Below are 24,990 nucleotides of genomic sequence, written 5' to 3' on the forward strand. Positions count from 1 at the left end.
TTATTTAACTTTAAAATTGCAAAATATAAATCCGTGTTAGTTTTAAATAATTAAAAAGCAATTGGAAATAATTAAGTCAATTTTTGGTGTATTTTTCTTTGAGTTTCTTACCATGCCTATGTTAAAATCACAGTCATTAAGGAAGAACAATTTACTTCACCTGAGTTTAATTATTTTTCATATTAGATCTAGTAAAAACACAAGTTTTTTTTAAATTTATTTAGATTTTATAAAATTCAGCCACAAGGTTTCTGCAAAAAAAACTTTAAAAATACAAAAATTACTTTATTTATTAAAGTACAGTAAACCCCCCAATAATGCTGAGATAGGTACCGCGTTATCGGATGTGATGTTATAGGGAAGTTAATGTTTGTAAATTGTATGTTAATTTTAAATTACTCATTAGTCATTTCCGTTAGATAAAATGTAAAAATACAATTCAAAACATAAACTCCTTATAAAAAGATAAAGGGGTACCTACGGGTAAAGAGGTAAAGGGATGCCAACGTTATAGGAGGGTTTACTGTATTAATCTATATTGCTTGTCGATTGAGCTTTACTGCCTTATACTAATATTACACGTCATCAGAATTGAATGGATGTCAACAAAAGTATAGATATTATAAAATTTGATACATAAATCAAAAACCATAATATCTCTATACACTAAAGATTTGGCTTTGTTAACATTCTCATATGGATGAAGTGATACAGGTATGACTGTAATCCAGCAGTCAGTCGTTTAATATACTTTGGGTATGATTTTGTAGGGCACTCTTTGGCAGTATCGGTCCCAAGCGGCGCCGTATCTCCTGCGGCAACGCTGACCGTCACGCGCGGCCCGGTGGGCGAGAAACGCGATGGTGGCGAGGATGAAGAGGCCCGGCGGGGCGCTCAGCGTGGCCGCGCCCCAACTCAGGTGAAGGAACATGTCTCCCAGGTAGTTGGGGTGCCTCACCAGCCCCCACCAGCCGCTGATCAGGAGCCTCTTGCCGTGGAAGGTCGGTAGGGAATCCAGATCTGTGGAAAAATTAATACTTCAATTGAAGAGATTTAAAAATTACACGGGCCCCAGCTGAGGTTGTGTTGAAATCTCTATGTTTCCTGTTAAAAAAAAAAACTTAAATATGCTGAATCTTCATAAATTAGTACTAATGAGGGCCGTTGGATTTCTACATTTTGGTTTGTTGTCGGGTGTTTTTCATTTAGTATATTAACACACTATCTGCGGGCGGATTTGCGCTCATAATAGAAATAAACATCTCTGAAAAGAAGTGATAACATTTGACCATACTGTATACATGGATATGAGATCAAAAGATGCCGCAAGTCATGCGTAAAAATAACTTACACGCAATTTACGATGAGTCGAGTGAAAAGGTAAAATTACCCTTCCTGCCCAACACCACCAGTCGAACGAAACGGTCAAATTACCCATCCCGCAGATAGTGTGTTAATTAGGGTCGTATACCAATCACAAGTAACCGCAAACCCAATTACGATATGTCCAATGTTTGTTGGCGTCTCGAGCTCTACCAAAAGTAAGCAAATATAATGAATTTAAGAGTCTTCCGCTCCCTACCAACGGTATGTGAAAAATTCTTTTAAGCGTTTCCCACAAAGAATGGGTTAATCATATGTGCTGCATATCTACCTAAAAGCCATAGTTACTTTGTTCTGATTGCCAGATTGAGAACTAACACTTCTTAAAAGCTCAAAGATAATATAATTACAATAGTATAAGTTATTTATAAGGATATGCTAAACCATAGAAAGCCAAAGTATCTGTTAAGTTAAAGAAGTTGTTGACTGTATATTTTCGTGGTGTTGGTCACAGGAATTATGATGAATTGATACCCATTGGACAGCTGTCTGTATGTACTTTCTGGTGCTATTGATTGAATTTGATTTAATATTACCCTTGTTTTACCTCTTATTAATCTCTAAATATTTCTTGTTCATTCATTCATTCTCATGTTTTTTTTTATTGTTTTAAAGAATATTTTTTTGTGTGGCTTAAAACGGGAAACTTACCCCAGTAACTATATTTACTTGTGTCAACACACAAGTATTCTATAATATTATATTTGTCTGAGTATTGGTTTTATAATTTATATGTTAATTGTAATAAAAATATATAAATAAAAGCTACCATTTATAAAAAGTACACACAAATTAAAAATAGCATTGAATAATTCTTTAGAAAACATAGTAAAAAATTATACAACCTTGAAAATGTACAATGATCTTTAGTGTATCAGAGCAAATAACGTATACAACACCAATTGAATAAATACCAATGCATTACATGAAATAATGGAAGAACTACATTTGAAATACCAATGGGTATCACGTTATTTAAATACATACATAATATGAAAACTAAACATAATGGTATATTATTCTTCTGAATTCCATCAGCACCCAATGTTGCATAGGGAACCGCATCGGATGTACATTGTGTAACTAGATTTCTTTGGTATGTAATTCAACTGCATAGGTGAAGGACATTACTGTCATATGGGAAAAGAAAATGAAGGATGAATGGTAAGGAAAGGGAGAATAGCAACAATAGCGGGTGCATAACGGTTCTTGTACTAAATTAAACTTTTTACTAAGTAAATCACTTTACGTATGGCAGTTGTCGTAGTTGAAAGAAGCGTAAGAGGCCTATAAACTAATTTGCCGATGGAAAACTTGTTTAGATATTCTGGAGCAGTACTATGCATCAATTAATACAAAAAACTAACAAAAGTTCATGTTGTACCCTTTGAAATATGTATAACCAGTATAGTTTGTTAAGCAGTGGAGTGATGTGCCTGAATTAAAAAAAAAAAGTAAAATGTTTTAAGTTTAACAATATGATCAGAAATTACTTACGAGACAATTTTGGGTCCATGGGATTTTCTCTGAAAGCGCTCTTCTGAGCATTACTGGAACTGTAAATGTAGAATCCAAGCAGGTAAACCGCAACAACAGCGCACAGAACGAGGTTGGACAAGACCACATTGTGCTCCAGGATATATCTCGTAATGGACATGGTCGTGAAAGGGTATAGGGAATAGCCAAGGGCTACCATCAGCCCAGTTCCTTCATATTGGTACTCGAACGTAGACACAATTTTAGCTTCTCCGGCAAGGGCGTGAATAAAGTAAAATATCTGCATTGAAGCAAACACCAACAGAGTAGGACTTATGACGATCGATTGGAAGATTTGCTTGTATGTTTCCAACTCAGCCAGCGTCTCGGTGGAGATTATGGGAAAGTTCTTCACGTTGATTCCGTGGTAAAGGGTCACGATGTTGATCAAAATCTGAAGAAGAAAAAAACATTATATCGAAGAGAACACTTATAAAAAGAGCATGTCGCTCACTCCTTTCAAGAACATTATAAATCAAAACACTTGATTTTTCAGGAGAACGTTTTTAAAGTTTAAAAATATAACACAATGTATTAAAAATAAATATTGAGCCACTTATTGAACTTTTTACTGTGCAGCAGATCATTTTAGGTAAAACCAGAAGGTTTTTTCTCCATTTGAAAAAAATTTCGTTTATTTAAAAAAATACTTAAACAATACTGTTTCATCAAAATTAAAAAACAACTTTTTCTGCCCTGTAACGGGTAAATATTAAGTTAAAAATATATCGCTTTTGCTGGGATATATGTAAAACATGCACAACTGAAAATTGTCAATTTTTATTTATGACGTTCTTGAAAGGAGTGAGCGATGTGTGCAACGACAATTTGTAAGATCTTTGATCAAGTTAGAAGTGGATTTCATGGTCTTGTGCTTGTTTGGCATAGACCATTTAGAAAAAAAAAATACATCATAGTAAATTTTATTACTTCCTCAGGTATTTATCGATATCTCAATATCTCAATATAGATAAAGAAGTTTTTCGAGATTGCCCGTCAATGATTGTAAAATAATTCCATATTCCCATCTCAATAAACTTCAGCTTTGTTGAAATATCAATAAAAATCTTTGACGGGTGTTTCTTTACGCCTGCGGACCGCTGGCGACGGGATTTGATAATTATATACATATAGATAAGACCTCAACAAAGAAATGGTAAATGATATTCATATAAAAATATTAATTATGTATTTCCTTCTTTTCTGACTTTGAAATGAGGCCGGCGCAGAAGGTAAAAATACCATTCCCGTCTTTAAGCATCAATTGACCAAAAGATACCATTCCCATTCAAAGTGTGTTAATAAAAAAATATTGAAAACATACTCAAAATTTTGTGAGATGTTAGAATTATTTTTTAGAACAAAACCATTAGTTTTATTTGTAAATGATCAATGGCACGGGTTCTTAACTTTATTTGGCAGCCCTACCAAAATTAATCACTGACGGGAGCTGATTTCCCAAAATGTCCCCTTATAGAGTTAGGAATAAAAATAAACTGCCCACTTTCTAACCCTACCTCCTGGGACCTCTAGTACCACCTAGAAGACCGCTCCGCCATTGTGGAGCAATACTGCCCCTGTTTAGGATCTATGGTCTGTAGGCCAAACAAGCGCTCGGGGGAAGATATGTGAATTTTTAGAAATTAGAAAGAAGAAAAAAAGTGTACTTACAGCTGCAACCAACGCAGTACGCAGGAAAATAAGCTTCACGTGGAACCTTTTAAACAGACAAGGGTTGACCTCTCGGCCCATCCAGAAATCGTATAATGTTACGCCAGAGTTCCCAAAGGAGTTGCGATCCTCAGCAGGTACGTTTCTACTCCGAACAAACAGCACAACAGAGATAGACAAACCAAATATAAATGCCGTTATCAGTAAAGGAATATACTGAGTGTAAATAAGGAAGAATGCCGGAATATTGAAATATTCTAGTCCAAAAATCAAACCCAGAGTCATGGTCAGTGAAAATATTCCATTGGCAACGAAGGTTTGCCGTCCATCGGGTAAAACTACTTTCTTTCCAAAATATGGTATGAGAGAAACCAATACTTGAACAAGAATAAACGAGAAGTAGATAATCAAGCTCTTGAGGTTGATCCAGTTTTCTAATTTCCGGAAAGGATGAAGATTGGGCCGCGATGTGAAGCTGCAGCGAATGTTGCCGCAAACGATATTTACTCCCAATATGAACAGAGGTAAAAATACCATCTGGAAAAGCACGCCTATTAATCCTCCGAATTCTCGTTTCTCTCGCGGCACACTCATCTCCCGGAGAGGGGTGATGAGGTTGCGAGTGATGGATTTTTCTTTCTTCGGGACATATTCGTCATCGGAAACATTTTCACTGTCTGAGTAATTCTCGAGCAAAGTATCCGGGGGTAGTTTTGTACTTTGAGCTATGCGGAACAACTCGAAATGTTCCGTAGCTTCCTTCAGACGAGTGGACCTGCGGGATGCAACTTTAGAGTCCTCCGAGATCCTGGACTTCCTCTCCCGTATCCCATCCTGCACCAAATTAGATAAACCATTAACGATATCGACGGATGAAGATTGAATTTCTTTATATTCCGAACTAACTGGGCGAGATCGAGACATGCGGTTAAGTTCGACTTTGAGTTCATTTTTGATTCCCGGTCTTCTACCAGGGGACTTTGAGGGTTCTTCGATCTCCTTGGCGTTCCTAGAAGGCGATTTCCTGGAGGGAGATTTCCTAGAAGGCGATTTCCTCGAGGGAGACTTCCTAGACGGTGATTTCCTGGGCGGAGATTTCCTGGGCGGAGATTTCCTGGGCGGAGATTTCCTGGGTGGAGATCTCCTGGCGGGAGATCTGCGGGTTGCTCGCGGCGGGGGAGACTGCTTCCTGCCTCGTGCGGGGGATCTAGAAGGGGACGTCCTACCCCGAGATTTTGGCGGGCTTTCGTTTGACACTGCCGTTTTAGTCGCGCGACTTGACTTTTTATCGTTTTCTCCCTTTGAAGACTTCATCCTGAAATATAAAACACTATTAATCCCTAGGAAGGCTTGAAAAATTAAAGAATATGATATTTCGCGGATTTTCAAGCTCAGTTCCAACTTTTTTGATCACTATGTCACTTGAAAACAAACATTTAAACAAAAAGTTATCCCTCGACTATGAGAACTATTCCAGACAGTAAATCTATCGATCTAAATTAGTTTGAACACCAAATTGAAACAAAAACAATAAGAAGAAAAAGAGAAATTGCAGGTTAATCATTTAACTGTAACGGGAACGCGAATGTCAATAAAAACAAGTAATATAGCATTAGTTTCTGATATAAAAACGTTACACTTCGATAAGTTATTAGTTCACATATATAATCGAATATTATATAATAAGAATAATCAAGAAAAAATAACGTAAATTAAAAATATTCGGACCTCACGCTCAAAGACACAAACAACAAGAGACGCCGAATCAGAAATAAATGTTTCGAACGGAGAGCTCTGATTGGCCGAAAATAAAAATGAACGCTTCGGCAAGACAACGAACTTTTTAATATTATTGCCATAACAAAAAATATTAGTTTTCAAATATTTGTATCCAGGTACTTAAACAACATCACAACATCGGCGTCAGTAGTGCAATAAAAAGATGAAAACAGTTGATATTTCTGGTTCCTTGGTCAACAAAATATATGTATGTTGATCAAGGTGAGTGAGAGCAAAATTTCATTAAAATAACAATCTGAATTTTTTTCAATGATTCTGAAATATTTTGATATTCGAAAAGAGTAACCTTTCAAAAAAGTAACAATCTGTGATATTTCAAAAGAAAATAATAAAACAGGTATATATATATGATGAGGTTATTGATTGCATAACTTAAAGAATAAACAGGTTTCATAAAATCAGTAACGACCCTAAATCCCAGTACAGGGATTCTGTCTTTGAATAAACTGATATGAAAAATATTTGGTCATAAGAACAGTATGATAAGTATTTGAAAAGTGATATAAGAAAACTATTCAAGGCTGAGATAAACATTATCGATCAAATTAAAAACTTGTGTTGAGATGGTTTGGGCATGTGAATTAAATGAGTGAAGAAATAATAGTAAAACAAGTTTATGAGGGGAATATGATTGGTAATAGAAGCAGAGGAAGACAAGTAAGTACAAGTGAGTGATAAGTATTTCAAATACTCGAAAGTGATCAGGTAAGGTGGTTAATTGGTGGGTATATATGAGGAGATGCATTAATGTGCAAGAGGCGGTAATTGTTTGCAAAGACAGTCTGGCGTGACGTTCTATTTTATATGCCTACCCCTGCAGGAAGTGGCATGATGGTTTATTAGTAAGTTTTCGTTAGTAAGTAGAATAGTTCTCAAAGTTCCCTCAAATAAAAAAAATGTATTCTTCTATTCAAAATATTAAGGTGTTGAAAAGTTCTTATGAGGCGGTAAGGTGTTTTTGTTTACACGTAAAAACATTTTCGCATCCATTTTTCCCATGATTTTTTAAAATTCAAAAACCCTTTGAATTGCATTCACTTTATTTATTCGAATTGATTTGACTAATTTTTTATTATTATTTAATATGCATAAAATAGTTATTTTTAAATTTAAAATCATTTTGCAGACAAATCTACTTTTACAATTTTAAAATGAATAACAAAGTTCTCTCCAACAAAGAGACTATTCTTTTATGCTTCGAGAAGGACTTACACTTATTATTTATTGTTTATGTTTGTTGTTTATTCATTCATTCTTTCGAAACAAGGCTGCGTTCATAACAGTGTGCCAGAAAATTTTATACGGGAAAACACCGGAAAGACATGAAGATAGGCAGCAAAATGAAGAAAAAAAATTGTGTATACCGAACATGACATGAATCGAATGTAGAGCGGACACTGCAATAACAAAAAACGCACTAAGAGTATCAAAAATGATAATTCTAAAAATTTTATCTGGCAAGAGTTACGATATAGGATGAGAAGATGCTTTCGAATAATTATTAAGGATTGAAATCATTCAACGGATCAAGAAAGAAATGTTTAGATTATATAGGATTCGGGTAGAAAAAGCTTGCTCGTAGTAAAAAAATTGTATTAAATTTTATTCGAATCTTATGCATTTTTAAATTTGAAAAAAAAATATTCGGAAAAATTTATTATATTCACATCAAAAGTCTTTGATTCACATTATGTTCACCCAACGTCCAAGTGACTCTATGGTTTATGCAACACCTCTTACTATGACCTACTACAACAATAGCCTTTACCCACTTGTGATTGGATTTACTATTTAGGTAGGTAGATACCCCCTTTCTATTTTTTTACATATTTCGATTTCTATGGTCTGTTGTCAAATAACTTTATCTGTGACATTTTCTAAACGTCATTAGTGAATAACCGAATTGATTATATATTATTTAACAGAAATGGAACCTTTAAAATATTTATCGGATATTTCAGGCGCGTCTGACCCCGCTTTGCGACTTTTAATTTCAATATTTTTTACATATCCGATCGCTTGGTTTTATAGACTTTTAATTCATGACAAATCACCTTTAATCAAAAATATTTTCTTCACGTTATGCGGCATCGCTATTGGATTCTTTAATTTCGGTTACGATGTTCGACACAGCGTTTATGCAGTGGTGTTTACGTACGCTTGCACGTTATTGTTTGGGCCGACGAAACTAAGCGTGATCCTAACCCTCGTCTTCAACATGGGGTATTTGTTAGTAGGCTACTGGGTCACCGAATCCGACACGTATGACATTACGTGGACCATGCCCCACTGCGTCCTTGCCCTAAGATTGACCGGCTATTCCCAAGATCTTTGGGATGGGTCAAAAGACTATGATACTCTATCAATCAGCTCAAAGAAAACTGCCCTTCGCTCTCGACCTCAAATTATAGAAGTATTCTCCTATGTTTTCTTCCCAGCTAGTTACTTGGTCGGACCTCAGTTCCCATTGATGAGGCTGAAGGACTTTGTAAATGGGAAATTTGAAACTAAATTGAAGCCATCTAGTTTCACTGCCGGCTCAGTCCGTGGACTTATTGGATTGGGCTACTTGGTGGCATATCAAATTGGAAACGGTTATTTAAATGATTCATACTTTTTCACCGAAGCATTTCTGACATCATCAATTATATGGAAACATTTCATTGTGGCTGTTTGGTTGAAAATTTTCTTTATGAAATACATTTCCTGCTGGCTGTTAACTGAAGGTATATTTTTTATTTGTTTATCGTTGTCCTAACAATAAATATTCTGTACGTTTTATGATAAATTAAATAAAACACCTAAAAAAGAGGCCAATCAAATTTATAACTATTTAAAAATATATATTTATAGAAATCGTAACATCTTTGTTTAGTATAAACCAATATTTTATACAAACATTGTTGTAAAATATTCTCAAAATTAAACAAATCTGTAATAGTGTTTGAGCCTTCTTGATTGATTTTTTTTGGCAATGCTATGTGTGAAATTATATAATATCAAACTGAGGGTACACTATATGAATATATGCAGCACTTATTTAAGATAACCTTTTTTTACAAAAACTTTAGTATGTCACAAAAATGATTATTATGGAAGAGGTTTAAAGTGAATGATATAAATTAGTACAGAGCTACATTACTTTTATGTCCCAGGAAAAAAATAATTTTTAGATTATAAAAATAAGTAAATAAAATGTAAAATTCTGGCTTACGAAAGTGTATGTGGGACTGGTTGAAATATTTTACACTTTGCCCAGCTTTAAGTCGTCTTTTTAAAAACTTTAATCCAGTATTTATGAAATTCGCAATATAGTATAATAATTAGTAATGTTCACTAAGTTAACTTAATTGTTTTAAATGGATAGATTTTACCATAAATTTACTGCCGATAAATTAATGAAGATATATTTTTCTTTTCAGGAGCTTGTATCACATTTGGATTAGCTTATAATGGTGTATTGGATGATAAAACTGCTGTTTGGGACGGTTGCCGAAATATAAAGCTTGGTATTTATGAAGGAATTGAGAGGATTGGACAATTCGTCGATTGCTTCAACGTCAACACAAATGCCTGGGTCGCCCAGTATGTTTATAAGAGGATGGCTTTTCTCGGAAATCGTATTATTAGTCAGGTTATAACTTTGGCATTCCTCGCCGTCTGGCACGGGTTACACAGCGGCTATTACATAGCTTTCTTTATGGAGTTTTCTATCTTACTCATGGAAAAAGATCTAGAAAAAATATTTCAAAATAATGAAACTTACAAAAGAATTTCTGCAAATAAGCCACTCAGTATTGTCTTGCTGATAATTCGTAAAATGTATGTTTTCATTTTCGTCGGCTATAGTATTATTCCTTTCGCTCTTTTGAGTTTTGGAAAATGGTGGGCTGTTTACAAATCTTTATACTTTTCTGGTTTTATTATATTCATTCCGTGGATGTGGGTTTATAAACCTGTCTTGAAAAGTATTATGAGATAGAGTGAGGTGGGAATAGCTTAAATTATAACTATCTATTTATTATTTATTGGTGGTGACTTATTGGTAAAATTTTAGAAATAATAATACCTTTGTAAAATTGTCTATGCTACGCGTAGTGTAAAAAATGGTTTAAATGTAGTATTATTATTACTATTTGTTAATAAAATCAAATAGTATTTATCATATTTGGTTTCTAGGTTTTCAAAATAAATTATATACCCATATTAGGTATATTTATCTTAAGCGTTCAATAATAATAATGATAATTTTGGATAGTAACTCAAATAAAAGTTAAATTATTTGTAAATGGCTAAAATACTCCACTTGAAATTTACTTATTTATAAAGAAGTTATAAATTCTAACTGCTACAGATTTTAAGTGTTTAAAATTAATGTCATAGTTACAAATATTTCATTTTTATTTAGAGAAATATTTGTTATTATATACAGAAATATTTCAATTTCATACCATTCTTTTAGATCTAAGCGCCCCATTATTAAAAATTAGAAACAAGTTGTGGTAGATTAGCCTCTACCCTAGAAACTCTTAGATCTGAAGCATATTTTTACAGTAGAATGTAAAAAAAATATTGGGTGTCCCCCGAAAATTTTACCATCCTTTTTATTAAATTCACTTTTGTTTGATTTTTTTTATTATTGAGATGGTTTAAAAATTGTTTTCTACCCACGTTTCCATACTACATCTGTCAAAATGAATGGTGAAATTTTTGAATTATAAACTCCTATTGCTTCTGGATTATCTATTTCTCTACAAATTGCGGAATTTTGTAATTGATTGTTAAATATCCATCTTTGTAATATGCATTTTCTTGTAATTTGGTCTCATATTTGATGATTGTAATATTAAGATAGAATTTTCTGAAAATAAGATGTCAATAATAATCTTACAGTGTAGTTGGTATGCTATATAATTAATCATTTTGTTACCCAAAGGTTATTTACTTGCCAATGCTGTGGATTTTTGTCTTTTACAGCATTTCAAATATCCACTGATATATCAAATATTGAAGTTTTGTAATCGCCTAGTAGTATGTATTTATTACTTTGAACAATTATCATTGTGCAATGCGAAGTCCATACAAATGAAGTCTGCGGATGGTATTTTTTACTGCACAAATAGCATCTTATGCAATTTTATAAGACACTTATGTACTATGGAAAATATGTCAATTAGATAATTTAAATAATGTTGATTAGCATCTACACGATTAAAAAGTAGTAATTTTGAATCTCCACAGACAGATCTTATTTTAATGTTCAAATTTTACAGTGTCACTGATTGATGTTCCTAATTTTACTTTATTTGTAAATTTAGTACCCCTTTTGCAATGTATTATTAATAGTATTATTTATCAGTACAAATTCAATGTATTATATTACTCTTGACACTAATGTGTTTTTGCAATAAAAACGGATTAAATATTTTCATTTGGATTTTTTTCTTAAATTTTGTCCAATCTGTTCCTGGAAGCAATCATGCCTTTCAGAATCGATTACATTTCTTATGTTAATCATAAAAGTTGGCGACGAGATTTTATACATCCAATTATAAGGTATTATTCATTCCAGCTTTTTGGAGGATATAAATTATGTGTTATTTATATACCTCTAACCATCACTCCCGACATCTTTAGAAAAATAATCAAAGATATGAAAACAGTTTCGATAGTGTCGCCACCTATGTGAACCAAATTTGTAGATGGCTACGCTCGTAGTAAAAGTATGCGTGGTCTGTCATTATTGAATCAAAATGAGCCTATTTTGCGCATGACGTCACGTTTAGTAGAATGGCGAGGTTGACCGAAGTGATTACCGCGTCGAAAATAGCGTATTACATCGTTAAAATTAAGCCCATAGATGTCTCACAGGCATGACTTGCGCATGGCCAGACTAGGTATATTTTGACTATGGCCTCGCCTGACGTCAAGATCCAAGATGGCTGACAGGCCGCTGGGTCGGGAAGTGTAGTGATGGGACTGGTGTGATAGGAATTTGTAGGTGTGTCAACCTAGATTTTCTTCTATAATGTCGTTTAATTGTTTAAATATATATTTCATCGTTTCTGTGGAACGTTTAAAATATTTTTGGTTGTTACCGTGTGTTAGATTTAGATAATGTTTGTACTGAACATAAAACATCATTACCGATTGTGAATATTTGGTGCCGCCAATCGTGAAAAGAACGACTGATATTAATTCGAGTGATTATCTAAAATGTGGAATATGATGTGCGACGTGATGCCTACAATCTCCGAGGACAGCATAAGCCAGAGAAGCTCGCAGTTCTCTGGCGAAAATGCGGACTTGGAGCAGCTGATGGTGTCTATGTTAGACGAGAGAGACAAGCTGGTGGATAGTCTGCGAGAGACTCAGGAGCGGCTGGGCGACACGGAGGTGAAGCTGAAAGGCGTGGAGAAGCAGCGTGATTCCCTCCAGCGCCAAATCACGGATAGTTTATCTCAGGTAAATGTCACACGACACTCGTGCGCCAGACTGAATGAGAAAATGTCTATTCGACCATCCCCTGCACTGAAAATGTGTAGGCAGACCGGACCGTTTACCGAATTTTCTAAATCTCCCGTCATTTTTTACTCATATACCTCGCGAGTCTGCTGAAATACCGAATTGTCAATAACTAGCCGGGTGGTACATTCATGCCATTGATGTAAAAATTGTGTACACATACGGAGCTACATACCTATTGTACATTACGCTATCACACGGCTAGCGGTCGTTGTACATAAATACTAGCGTACTATTTCTGAATTCATCAGAGAATCGTAAAAACAGATAACGTTATTTGCACCGCTTATTTTCCTCTTCATTTCAGATTGTACAATATACTAAATTCAGCTATAAATATGATGAATTTCTGAATCCAACTGGAGATCAAATTTTGTGCAAAATTACCTTCCCATATCAAATGACCCCTTTTTCAGAATAAGACGATTTTTATTCTCTAATTGTATTATATGATATACAAAACATTTATTTAGTTATATGTAAAACAAGCTATATGTAAAACACCCATTAATTTTCATAAAAAAAACAATAGTTAATTGTTATTATGTATTTGTTGATGAGTAATTATCGATTCATGGATAACAGGTTTATCATTTGTTTATTCCAACGATAAGGACTAGATGCTGCTTCACCAATAATACTATTATACTTCTATGACCACTATTTACACCCAAATTGTGCAAAAGGCGCTCTTTAATGGCGTCAATTAAATAAGGACAAGGTGATCAGTCCTGCTCCGCAAATTCTTGAATTTAGGAATAGGATGTACAATATTTGATGGGATGGATAAAAATGGAATTTAGGAGTAAGGGTATTATTTCGATATGGGAAAGGAAATGTTGGAGGAATAGTGGGTAGGAAAATGAGAAAACTAGTAATGGCTGGTGCACTCGTCGTGCCAAACCCGTACTAGTACTACTTTGTGCAGTATTAATGTTGACAAAATAAAGCCGGAGTTGAGTCATCATGACTATGTATAATTTTTCCGATTTAGCAAATTAATATTGCATGAATTTATTAGCAGTGTATTATAATAAAAATTGCGAATAAAATATGCTAAGAGTTGAAAGCAGGTTGAAGAGTTAAAACCTGCTGAAACTCTTAACGTATGTTTTACGCAATTTTTATTATACATAATACACTGCTTAATTTTTTAACCCTTAATAACTAAACATTCGTCTGGCGGACTACGCAATTAAAAACGTGAAACTTGACCAAAAGTTTTTATTAAAAATAGGAACCGGTTAGGTTAGGTTAGGTTAGGTATTATGCGATCAACATGGGTGTTGAATCTACAAATATAGTTTAGTTATCTAGGGCTAAATTCGTTTCATCGTAAAAGTATGAAAAATCGTGGTTTTTCATCTCTTGCGTTATTTTGTATCAAATAAAATTCAAATTAAAAGACGTCGGAAATAATGAAACCCGATCGCCAGTCAATTATATTAAACGTAGAAAAATCTATAAAAATGCAATGCCTCCAAGAAATCACATTAAAGAACTTTTATATATAAATAAAAAAATAATAATTGGTAAATACATATCACTATTTCTTAAAATCTGTTGTGACACGTGCATTCCGCATCATTTTCAAATACAATAAAATAAAATTAAAAATTTATATATTATAACAAAGTGACTGCCGAATCAGAAAATGAAAATTGAAATCTAATTCATAATACATATTTGCGAAGTTTAAGTATCGCAAAAATGTGCAACGACCATTTTCCGTATGAACTTTTTTTACACATTCCGATTATGTCACACAGGCGATTGACGTGGGATATATCTGACGTTGTGAAATCAATTTGATATAATATAAACGTGACCCCCAAGAATTCGGTGATAAAAATTTAAATAAACTCCTACGGCGTAAATTTAGGCATCCTAGGTAACTTAATATGTATATTATTTATTCAATATTCAATAGTAAAACATGTGAAATTCTCCCATCTTTACAAGGCGTCAGCACGCCTCCTTGACAGTATGACCTTATGATCGCTACTGACTGATCCAGAGGACAGTATCATGTCTTATAATAAAGTAATAAAGTTAAGTTGTTTCAGTTCGAAGTTCTAATTCCATTATTAGTACCGCCGACCATGGATTCTACAGTTTCTACAATACGTTATTATATATAGGTATGGGTATAGTTTTTACAATACCTTCCACCAGTGGCGTGCACAGAGAATTAATTAGGGTAGGCAGTAGAGGTAGGTAGTAAGGTAAGCTAAGTGCTACTTACTAGGGTAAGCTGTAGGGGTAGGTAGTAAGGTAAGCTGGTAATTCTTAGTAAGGTAGGGTAGGTACTGGTTGCGTTTTTATATGTCACGCGGGTTAGTTAATAATAATAATAATAATAAATTTGAATAATTTATAAAGCGCCATTTCAGTAAAATACTACTTTAAAGGCTCTTCACTGTGAATGAATTGGGGAAAAGAAGATGGTGGAAATGATTTAGCAAACAAATGTGTTTTTAGTTTTTTTCTAAAGATCATATCACTCTTACTATTTATAACCAGTCGTTAGGATAGGCACTGCTTTTCTGCTTATATGGAAGGCACGCCCCTGTCTACTGCTGATCCTTATGTCTAGGTACAGTTTTTACAATAATTTCCACTGATTATATATAGACAGACCTACACACATGCCTATGTGTTACGGAAGTATTTACAATTGTCTTTGAAATTTCAAATCCACGCAAAAAATATATTAATCCCGACTTCATTCCTGTATCATACCCTTATCAAGTTTATACTATCACATTCACTAGTAAAGGGGCCCAATCACCTATGTGTCCAAAATATAATACATAGCGAACACAGTTGCCTTCCGTTATATTTAACGAGATTTTCTATGACTACTACTACTACTAACTAGTAGTATTTCTATGACACTATACATAATAAGTATGACGGATGTTATAGGTCAAAATAAAATATGGAACAAAGGCAAAATAAAGGAGATCAAGAGTTAATTTTATGAAAATTGTAAAATGTTTATATTCTTAATTTTTCTCTCTTTTTGTGTGTATATTAGGTTAAAATCGTTAAAAACAATAAAAAAATTATTCAAAAAGAACTCCACTGACAAGACACACAAGGTGGCTTGGTGGATCTCTGCAAACAATTTAAATAAATGCACACAATTTACATATGTTATGTTAATAAGTATATCTATTGGTTGATGCAAGATTAAAATCACCACGCACGACTAGACCTTATTTTTACTTATAAACTTTTTCTATAAATACTTATACCGATTCTAGGTATACTTCCTTGATCGAGTAATTAAAAAAATAGTGTTTCTTGATTTTACAGAATCTCACAAATTGGCACTATTGTGAGTTTAGATGGAGTTTATTTTTATTGCACCAATCTGAAAGTCTTTTCAGATTTTTTTCTATTATAGTATGTAACAGTCGTTTATGTGACGAATTGTTTTGAAAATCTGTTGTTATTGATAGTGCTGATTTTAATTAGTGTATTCTTTATTTTTAAAGTACATATTTTTGATGTACTCCGCATGCCTCCCGAGAGCCTGAATCAAGCTTGCCTCTTTTACAAGGCATCAGGTTCGCGCCGCCCAGGACGACCACTGCTGACAATTCGTCGGCAGTTCTCGTCAGAACTTCGGGACGCGGATCTGACTTGGCAGGATGCAAGGGAGCTGGCAGCCGACAGAAAAGCCTGGAGACAGTTTGTGGATTCCATATGCTCCACCTAGGGAGCGGATATGGTTTAATAATAATATTTTTGATAATATTGTTAAAGGCAATACCGTAAATAAAAAATAAAATGAAAAATCAATTTGTAAGGATATGACGTGCTAAATAGTAAAAAATGTCGCCATAAACGAAATTATTGACTTCTTTTTAATTTATACGAATCTATGTCGATGCTTTCTTCAAAGGGAGAGAAAAAATAAATATTTACTCTTATCCTAAGCTGAAATGAAGAAAGTCCCGCAGTGAAAAGCTGACAGACTGAAGGAATACGTTTTATTTCATACCGTCTGCAATTTTTTCGGGGAATATAATATAAATAAGTCGATCACTTATTTGTCTACCCACCTGTCGATATAAATATGGCAGATTGATTGTTTAACAAATATATCTCCTTTGATACGCTCTGCTTTAATCTGTGTAATGTTAAAGGAGGTATTTCATATCCACACGGCTGTATCGTAAGCGCAAATCTCAATGGTATCCATTACATTCCACGTTCTAGGTGTGTGAATCTTACTCTAAATAGTTGCTCAACGCATGACCGGTGTACTGTTCCATGTCGTGCAAACGATAATATTGCTTCTAACCTTGCCTTTGCATAAACACTTTCCGAGCATTCGACTTTTTATTGATACAAGTTATTAGATATTGATATACACATTTTGAGTGTTTCCAAATACTTGTTCACAAATCTGGATTATCTCCAATTAAAAGAATTTTTTACATTATTTTTTTAAAAAGAGTTTCTGCCTACTAAAAAGCTTTCCTCATCCAACCTAGATAAATGTCTCTATATAAACCATATCCGCTCCCTAGGTGGAGCATATGGAGTCCACAAACTGTCTCCAGGTTTTTCTGTCGGCTGCCAGCTCCCTTGCATCCTCCCAAGTCAGATCCGCGTCCCGAAGTTCTGACGAGAACTGCCGACGAATTGTCAGCAGTGGTCGTCCTGGTCGGCGCGAACCTGATGCCTTGTAAAAGAGGCAAGCTTGATTAAGGCTCTCAGGAGGCATGCGGAGTACATGCGGAGTAAATGTCTCTAGTGAAGTTATAATAAAGTCAAACACTGTGTTTCGAGTTTGATCAATATATATCTAGAAGTTCCAAGAATTTGAGTAGTTTGAGTAGTGGTTGTCAATAATGGGTAGAATTGGTGAATGTTATACGTGTGTAAAGTGATCACTTAAACAAGCCTATGGCGGTCGCCAGCCCCGTAAATGCCCGGACTTACATTTTCTTCTTCATCTTTGATGAGAAGTCGAAAAATAATATAAAAATAGTTATATTAATAATAATAAAGCCAATTAAACAATTCCACATTTATGTTATAATTACTATTAAAACATTAAGAGATAAAAAAAATAAGAAAAAAAGTAAAAAAGGGTATAGTATAAAAAATGGAATATGCAGGAAGGAAAAGGAAAGGAGAGGAATTAAAGAGAGTGGTTGAAGGATTAAAGGTTAAACAACATGCACGAATAGTAAATATTATTTGTCAACATCTGAGAAGAATCAGTTGTTTAGTTCACAGTGATATTTTTTTTATTTATTGTTTCGGCATTCACTTTGTGGTAAGACATAATGAAAATTTAAATGAAAAATACTTGTTTTTTTTTACCTTTTGAGTTTATTTTATGACGACTAGTTTCGGAAGCCATACTTCCATCTTCAGCTCTTAATGTAAACTAAAGATAAATAATTAACTGTTCTATAAATAAGGAGAGGGATAAGTTAGGGGAAGGAGGGGTTAGTCGAGTGGGTGGAGTTTGAAAATAAAAGAAAAATGGAAAGCAAAGGTAAATAATTTTGAAACAATATGTTATTTTCATTAATTGGTTCGGCAATCACTTTGTGGTAAAATCTATTCATTTTTAATTAATGTTTTACTTAGTAAATACCACTACTTCTATTCATATATTCACTATAGTAGTATTTGCTACTACAGTGAATATATGAATATGAAGTAAAATGAAGTGAATTTATTTCTAACATGAATTAAAAATATATTATTTATTAAATAATTAGCGAGATTAACGAATGAGTATACATATAAATGTAAGGTATTATATTTTAAAAATGTTTAACGATGTAGTTATGATTATGATAGAGTATATAATGCCAGGTAGCTACAGGTAGTTACTGTATAATTATGACTGAAATTGTGTGAGTGATAAGCCTTGATTAACCACCGTTTTAATACGTATTATGTACCAGCACGAGATCTACATTAATGCCGCCATTCTCCATACTTAGCACTTGTAATGAAAGAGTGAACCAATTTAGATAACTAGATCGTTAACGTATGGTTTCCGTGACAACAACGTAGTTTAACGCACGTTTTTGTTCAAATTAAGCTCCGTTAACCTTAAATCCAACAACAACAAAAAACTTTATGACTTTAAAACAGTATTCTAAGCTCACGTAAATCGTAAATTATAATCAGTCGAACATTTTATATATTTTTATTATCTTTATAAATATTATCTTCTTCTCCGTCTTTTTCCTCATTGCTGAGGGTTGTGGCCCTTGCAGAAGCAATTACTCTTCTCCAGTTATCCCTTGACTGCGCTGCACGTAGCGCTCCAACCACTGAGGTGCCTGCTGCTGCCTTAATTTGATCGGTCCATCGTGTGGGGATCTTCCTCTCCCTCTCTTTCCCTCCAGGCTACCGATCACAACTAGTCGTTCCAGGCTATCCTCGTTGCCACGCGCAACGTGTCCAAAGAACTGGAGAATCCGTCGGGTACAGGTATTGGCCAGAGTCAAGCCATCCAAGCGTAGTTCCTGGCGAATGGACTCAAAAAATGTGTTTTAATTATTTTTCTAAATTTAATTTCTGTTTTAAGGTGTCTTAAACTTGATATGAAACATGTATAATTCTTCCCTTTTTATAAAAGAAGATGGAAGTCTGAGCATCCCAGGGCTAAATTTGACATCTCATCCGTAGGGTGAATAATACAATATCCGATAAAATAATAATATTAAAATTGTTAATTTCAGTTTAGTTTTTTTTTCACATTTATTCATGCATTTAATTTTCTTCTACACTCTTAAACTGTTATGTATTTATCGCAAACATAGGACGTTTTACGATTGTTAATATTTTTTTCTATCGCGAATATATAAATATATAAAAATATATTCGTGGCATTAGAGTAAGCTGAATATTTTATTAAATATATATAAATTGTAATATTTTTGTAAAAAAAATAATCATATTTATACTATCTCTGCCCGCTTGTTTATTGTTACGCGTGGGTAAAGATATACAGAATCTATAAATGATAAAACTAGAGTAACGATTTTTCGAATTGGATAGTACAATATTGAAAATCATTACGATGTTATCGAAAAATTACAATAATTAAATTAAAAATACATTTCTATTGTAAATTGCAGTTTAGTATATTGCCCTATTGTTGTATTTTACGAATCTGGCGTCATACCCAAAATTATTGTTTTTATTATTACTACGCTACATAATGAAATTTTAATGAATGTGCAAACTTGAAGATGAAAAAAAACGGATATGAATGAAACTCGTTGTAAATGATCCCACGCGTAAAATAAGTTTTTATGTCGTCAAATTTAGACACGAAACGTTGTACCCGTATTGATTTATCGAGGTGTTGAAATAATAGACAGCATGCAAGTACCTTCTCTTTCATTCGTTAGATCATTAAGTTGAGAGAAATTTATTTCATCCCGTTTTCAACAGTATATTAAATGAAAAACTCCTGAGTATTTTTTTTAGAAAAGATGTCTCTCGCATCTCAGAGAAATTTGTTTCAGAAGGAAGTATGAAAATATGATAATTTACGGGGTTGTCAACTTGTTTGGCTCAAGTAACCACTCTATACAATGTGTTACATTCACCATTCACAAAATTTCAATCAAATAATGTTTAATCTGGAAGAACGTTGTGTGTGCGTCGTATATACTATTGTACTTTCCGAAAATTGAGTAATGCGACTATTAATTATCCATTTTTTTTTGTCAAAACATCCAGTGGTGTGCACAGAGATTTTAATCAGGGTTGGCAGTAGGGTTGGGTAAGGATAAGGCATAGTAGGCACTGGTCGTGTTTCTATATGGAACGTGAGTAATCCAGGGTAGGAACTGCTATTCTGCCTTTATAGAATGCACGCTTCTTTTTGTAAATCATCCAGCATCATTTCCAGGAAAATTTTCAAATATACCAGGAAAAAAACCAAAGTAGAGGACATCATGGATCGCGTGGAAAACTCAAATGGCAGTGGGCAGGACATATTGCAAGACAGGACCCCACAAGATGGACCCCAAAATTCTTCGATGGAGACCTTGGGAGAACAAAAGAGGTGTCGGAAGACCCCATAAGAGATGATCTGACGACAGCGTCGCTGTAGGGGGCTGCAAGCAGCAACCAACCGGAGAAAATGGAAAGAAGAGGAAGAGGCCTTTATCCAGCAGTGGAGGTCAGAGGGCTCGTAAAGAAGAAGAAGAAGAATAATAAAAATGCACGCCTCTGAAAATGTAATATAAGTCATTTTGATTTAATCACCGAAGAATATCCGTTTGGCTATGACGAAAGGACGCGATTCCGCACATGTGCAGTGTGCAGATTGCATACTGCACATGTGTATGTCTGGGGGTACCCCAGACTGCTCACTGTCCGCCAGATTTCTCCTAACCACACACCCAGACGTTCTTAGACGAGCAAAGATAGGTTCTAATTCTAAACTGCCGCCCGGTGCCACACGCACGAATCACTGTCTTGCGGTAGGTCCGTTGAATCCCGTTGTCAGATACGATCGAAGACAACTAGATACATCATTAATATAAGTACATGTATATTTCTTTCATCAGATACCAATACAGGATCGCCCACATTTAGAGCGTTCATAAGGAACGTTCGTTAACCTCGTCTCGTACTTAATTGCCTAATTTATTCACAGACTTGCATACATATTTCAATTATGATCTGAATATAAATAAGAAAACAATGCGATCTTGAGATGAACATTTTCGATCAAATTAAAAAGGTGTGTTCAGATGCTTTGGACATGTGGAACGAATGAGTCAGGAAATAACGGTAACACAAACTTATGAGGCGAATATAGTTGGGAAAAGAAGCAGAAGAAGACTGAGGAAAACTTGGCACGATCAGGTATGTCAAATACTTGAAAGCAGCCGGGTCAAGAGTCGAAATAATCGGCGGGTATGTTGTATAAAGAGATGCATGAACGTAGAAGAGGCGGAGAATTATCGCTAAGATAGGGTGGTATGGCGTTCTATTCTTTCTGCCTACCTGTGCGGTGAAGCGGCGATATGGTTAGTTAGTTTAGTTACTGAATACAAAGGTATTACATTTTTTGACATCTCAACCAAGATGAAGAAGAATTTAGAAATCTGAGTATTTACAGGGCTTATGACATGTCATGGCTGGTTATTGAGATGGAAAAATGTAAATTATTATTACGCTTTACCCCCCTATAACGCTGAGATAGGTACCGCGTTATCGATAGGGACGTAATAGGAAGTTAATGTTTTTAAATTGTATTTCAATTTTAAATGGCTCATAACAGTAATTTCCGTTACTTAAAATGTAAGTTTACAATTTAAAACATGAACCCCTGATAAAATTCCCTAAGATAAAGGGTACGACGTTGACATAGGTGTCAACGTCGTAGGGAGTTTACTTTAATTTAACAAAGATTAAAAGACATCGTAACTTCGCCTGATAATTAAACGATATCAATTCCCATTAAATTAACTCGACGTTACTTAAATAGATAGTCAGCCTCTAAAATTCCAAACACAACAATCTTGTACATACATATTATTATCATGATCAACTAAGTTAAAAGTTCATGCTTGGTAAACAAAATTGAACAAAAGAACCGCAGTTAGCAGTCGTCGCCGAATCTCTCGAAGCAGAAAATTGGATCAAGTAACCGCTTAATGAAGGTACATACAAGATGAGTGGGCATTATCTCTTGTATCATGATCGATGCCAGCAACCGAGCCATCGTAGACTAATCAATATTATGAATTCGTGCAATAGCGGGTTCGTAATCGGCAATGGTGTATTTTGATACAAATATAATTTGATAAGTTACATAATAATTTATTCGTCTCATAAAGACGAAACGATGGTTAAACAAATTTACGAGGCAAATGTTTTTAGTAATAGAAGCAGATGAAGACCAAGGAAAAATTGGCATGATCAAGTATTTCAAATTCTTAAAAGCTGTGACGTTCTATTCTCTATGTCTACCCCTGCGGGAAGCGACGTGAGGGTTAGTTAGTTAATTAGTTATAATTTAAGTTTTGTACTTTCATTTCTTTGTGGAACTGCATTTTATGTAAAAAAGTAACATCTTTATAAGAAGTTTTTAATCACATTTTTTATTTGACCAGTCACCGGATTTCGTCGTTACCGACATCAACAAACTGGTTATATATATTTCGGTTTCTATGTGGGTTTTTTGTTTTTGTTTTTGTTAAAGCGTGTGAAATTTATAAAACATCCAATTTACTTTTTTTTACAAATTCTATGTGGATTGAAGTATCAACCGATAACTTTATTTATCTTTAAGATTAAGGTGGAGAGACGAATTACAATTCTTAAATGCAAAGCACGTAGAAATGTATTAATACTAGATCAATTTTATACGTACATAAGTTGAAATCAAACTATAAGTCAATCAACGTCACCGGAAAACAGGAAAGGAATAAGGTTTGAAAGGAAATAGAAGGTATGACGATAAGGATAAAAGCCGAAAACACTCGGGATTGTATATCTATACTCCTACTAGCTTTTGTAACTTGGACATTGCTAATGTGTACGAATCCCTTAACAAAACATAGTTTATTTGAACACTTAAATGGATAAAAAAAAACTTACACGTATTAAGTATGTAAAATTCAGTCTGATAGGGTAGTATGTTTATTTCAGAAATATTTCAGTAATTTATGTGTAAATTTCTAGCGTCCGAAATAAAAAATCGTTTATTTATCTTTGCAAACTTCTGAATTATTTGTTTTATCCGTATAACGGTGTATCGTGTATTTTGAATCAACGTTTTTTTCCCCTACCATTATGAAACAAAATGTTATTTTTGCATCCGGTTTCGGTGAATTTACTCTAGAAAAGGATCCTCCTGAAATAGAAATTCGTTGTTTTATACCATGTTCGTCTAAAAATAATTCCTCTATGTGTTGGTTTGTACGTATTTCTACCCACACCCGCACTGACTCGTATCCCCGGCATCGGTACGCACGCAGAAGGCACACGGAACGACGCTACTTCTCTCGCTTTTCCTTCTATGTAGAATCTTCCTCTTCCTAACTTTTGCGTGTCCTGAATTATAATTCCGATAAGCTCACCCCGACAACCGTCAGCGCACACTATCAAAGCATTTTACCAGCTATCCATTCTATGTAATTTTATTCAGGATAGCGATATATTTTCGAAGTACTGTCCCGAGGAATGTCGACAAAAACATATAATATATTTAAAATTCATAATAATAATTTTAATTTCATTAATTGATTCGGCAGTCACTTTGTGGTAAATCTATCCATCTTTAATTAATGTTTTATTTAGTAAATACTACTATTTCTTAAAATCTACTGTGACACGTGTTTTGATGCATTCCGCATCATTTTCACATACGGTGTTTGAAAATGATCGAAACACATCGCTCACTCCTTTCAAGAACGTCATAAATCAAAAATCGTAAATTTTCAGTTGTGCATGTTTTCGGAATGCCCAGATAACGTACTATATCCCAGCAAAAGAGGCATATTTCTAACTTAATATTTACCCGCTACAGGGCAGAAAGTGTTGTTTTTCCATTTTGAAGAAAAGGTATTGTTTAGTTATTTTTTTAAATATACTAAATATTTTTCAAATGGGGAAAAAACCTTCAGGTTTTACCTAAAAAGGTCTGTTGCACAGTAAAAAGTTCAATAAGTGGCTAGATATTTATTTTTAATACATTGTATTATATTTTTAAACTTTAAAAACGTTCTCCTGAAAAATCAAGTTTTTTGATTTATGACGTTCTTGAAAGGAGTGAGCGACATGTCACAGTAGATTTTAAAAAATAGTGGTATTTACTAAGTAAAACATTAATTAAAAATAATTCTTAGTTGTTTAACTTATTTCAAGTTTAATTCCCCAACGGAGGTTTATTAAAGGCGTCTCATAGAGACAATATAATTTTAGGATATTTCCAAAGAATACCACGTACTGCCTACTACCTTGTCATTACTGGCTTTAGTCGTGATTACTTTGTAAACTTGTGTACCTAGGGTTCACCATGCCTATGTTTTTTTATTCATTGGATGTTGTTTTTTTATT

General features: G+C 34.0%; 2 protein-coding genes across 2 annotated transcripts; one reads left to right on the top strand and one right to left on the bottom strand.

The window, feature by feature from the left end:
* Positions 1–204: 204 nt before the first annotated feature.
* LOC148299346 (delta(14)-sterol reductase TM7SF2-like) lies at positions 205–6,407 on the bottom strand. The gene is made up of 4 exons (XM_088276167.1): positions 6,319–6,407; positions 4,591–5,905; positions 2,881–3,313; positions 205–1,020 (listed from the first exon to the last, which is right to left on the bottom strand). The coding sequence occupies exons 2-4, from the start codon at positions 5,902–5,904 to the stop codon at positions 743–745; spliced, it is 2,025 nt and encodes a 674-aa protein (XP_088132293.1). The 5' UTR covers position 5,905; positions 6,319–6,407; the 3' UTR covers positions 205–742.
* Positions 6,408–8,243: 1,836 nt separating this feature from the next.
* LOC148299347 (lysophospholipid acyltransferase 5-like) lies at positions 8,244–11,821 on the top strand. The gene is made up of 2 exons (XM_088276166.1): positions 8,244–9,116; positions 9,813–11,821. Exons 1-2 carry the CDS (start codon positions 8,318–8,320, stop codon positions 10,370–10,372), a joined length of 1,359 nt encoding a protein of 452 aa, XP_088132292.1. The 5' UTR covers positions 8,244–8,317; the 3' UTR covers positions 10,373–11,821.
* Positions 11,822–24,990: the final 13,169 nt, after the last annotated feature.

Source organism: Brachycentrus maculatus, unplaced genomic scaffold (genome assembly GCF_059751285.1).
Source record: "Brachycentrus maculatus isolate JH-2025_06_01 unplaced genomic scaffold, ASM5975128v1 h1tg001173l, whole genome shotgun sequence".
NCBI lineage: Eukaryota > Metazoa > Arthropoda > Insecta > Trichoptera > Brachycentridae > Brachycentrus > Brachycentrus maculatus.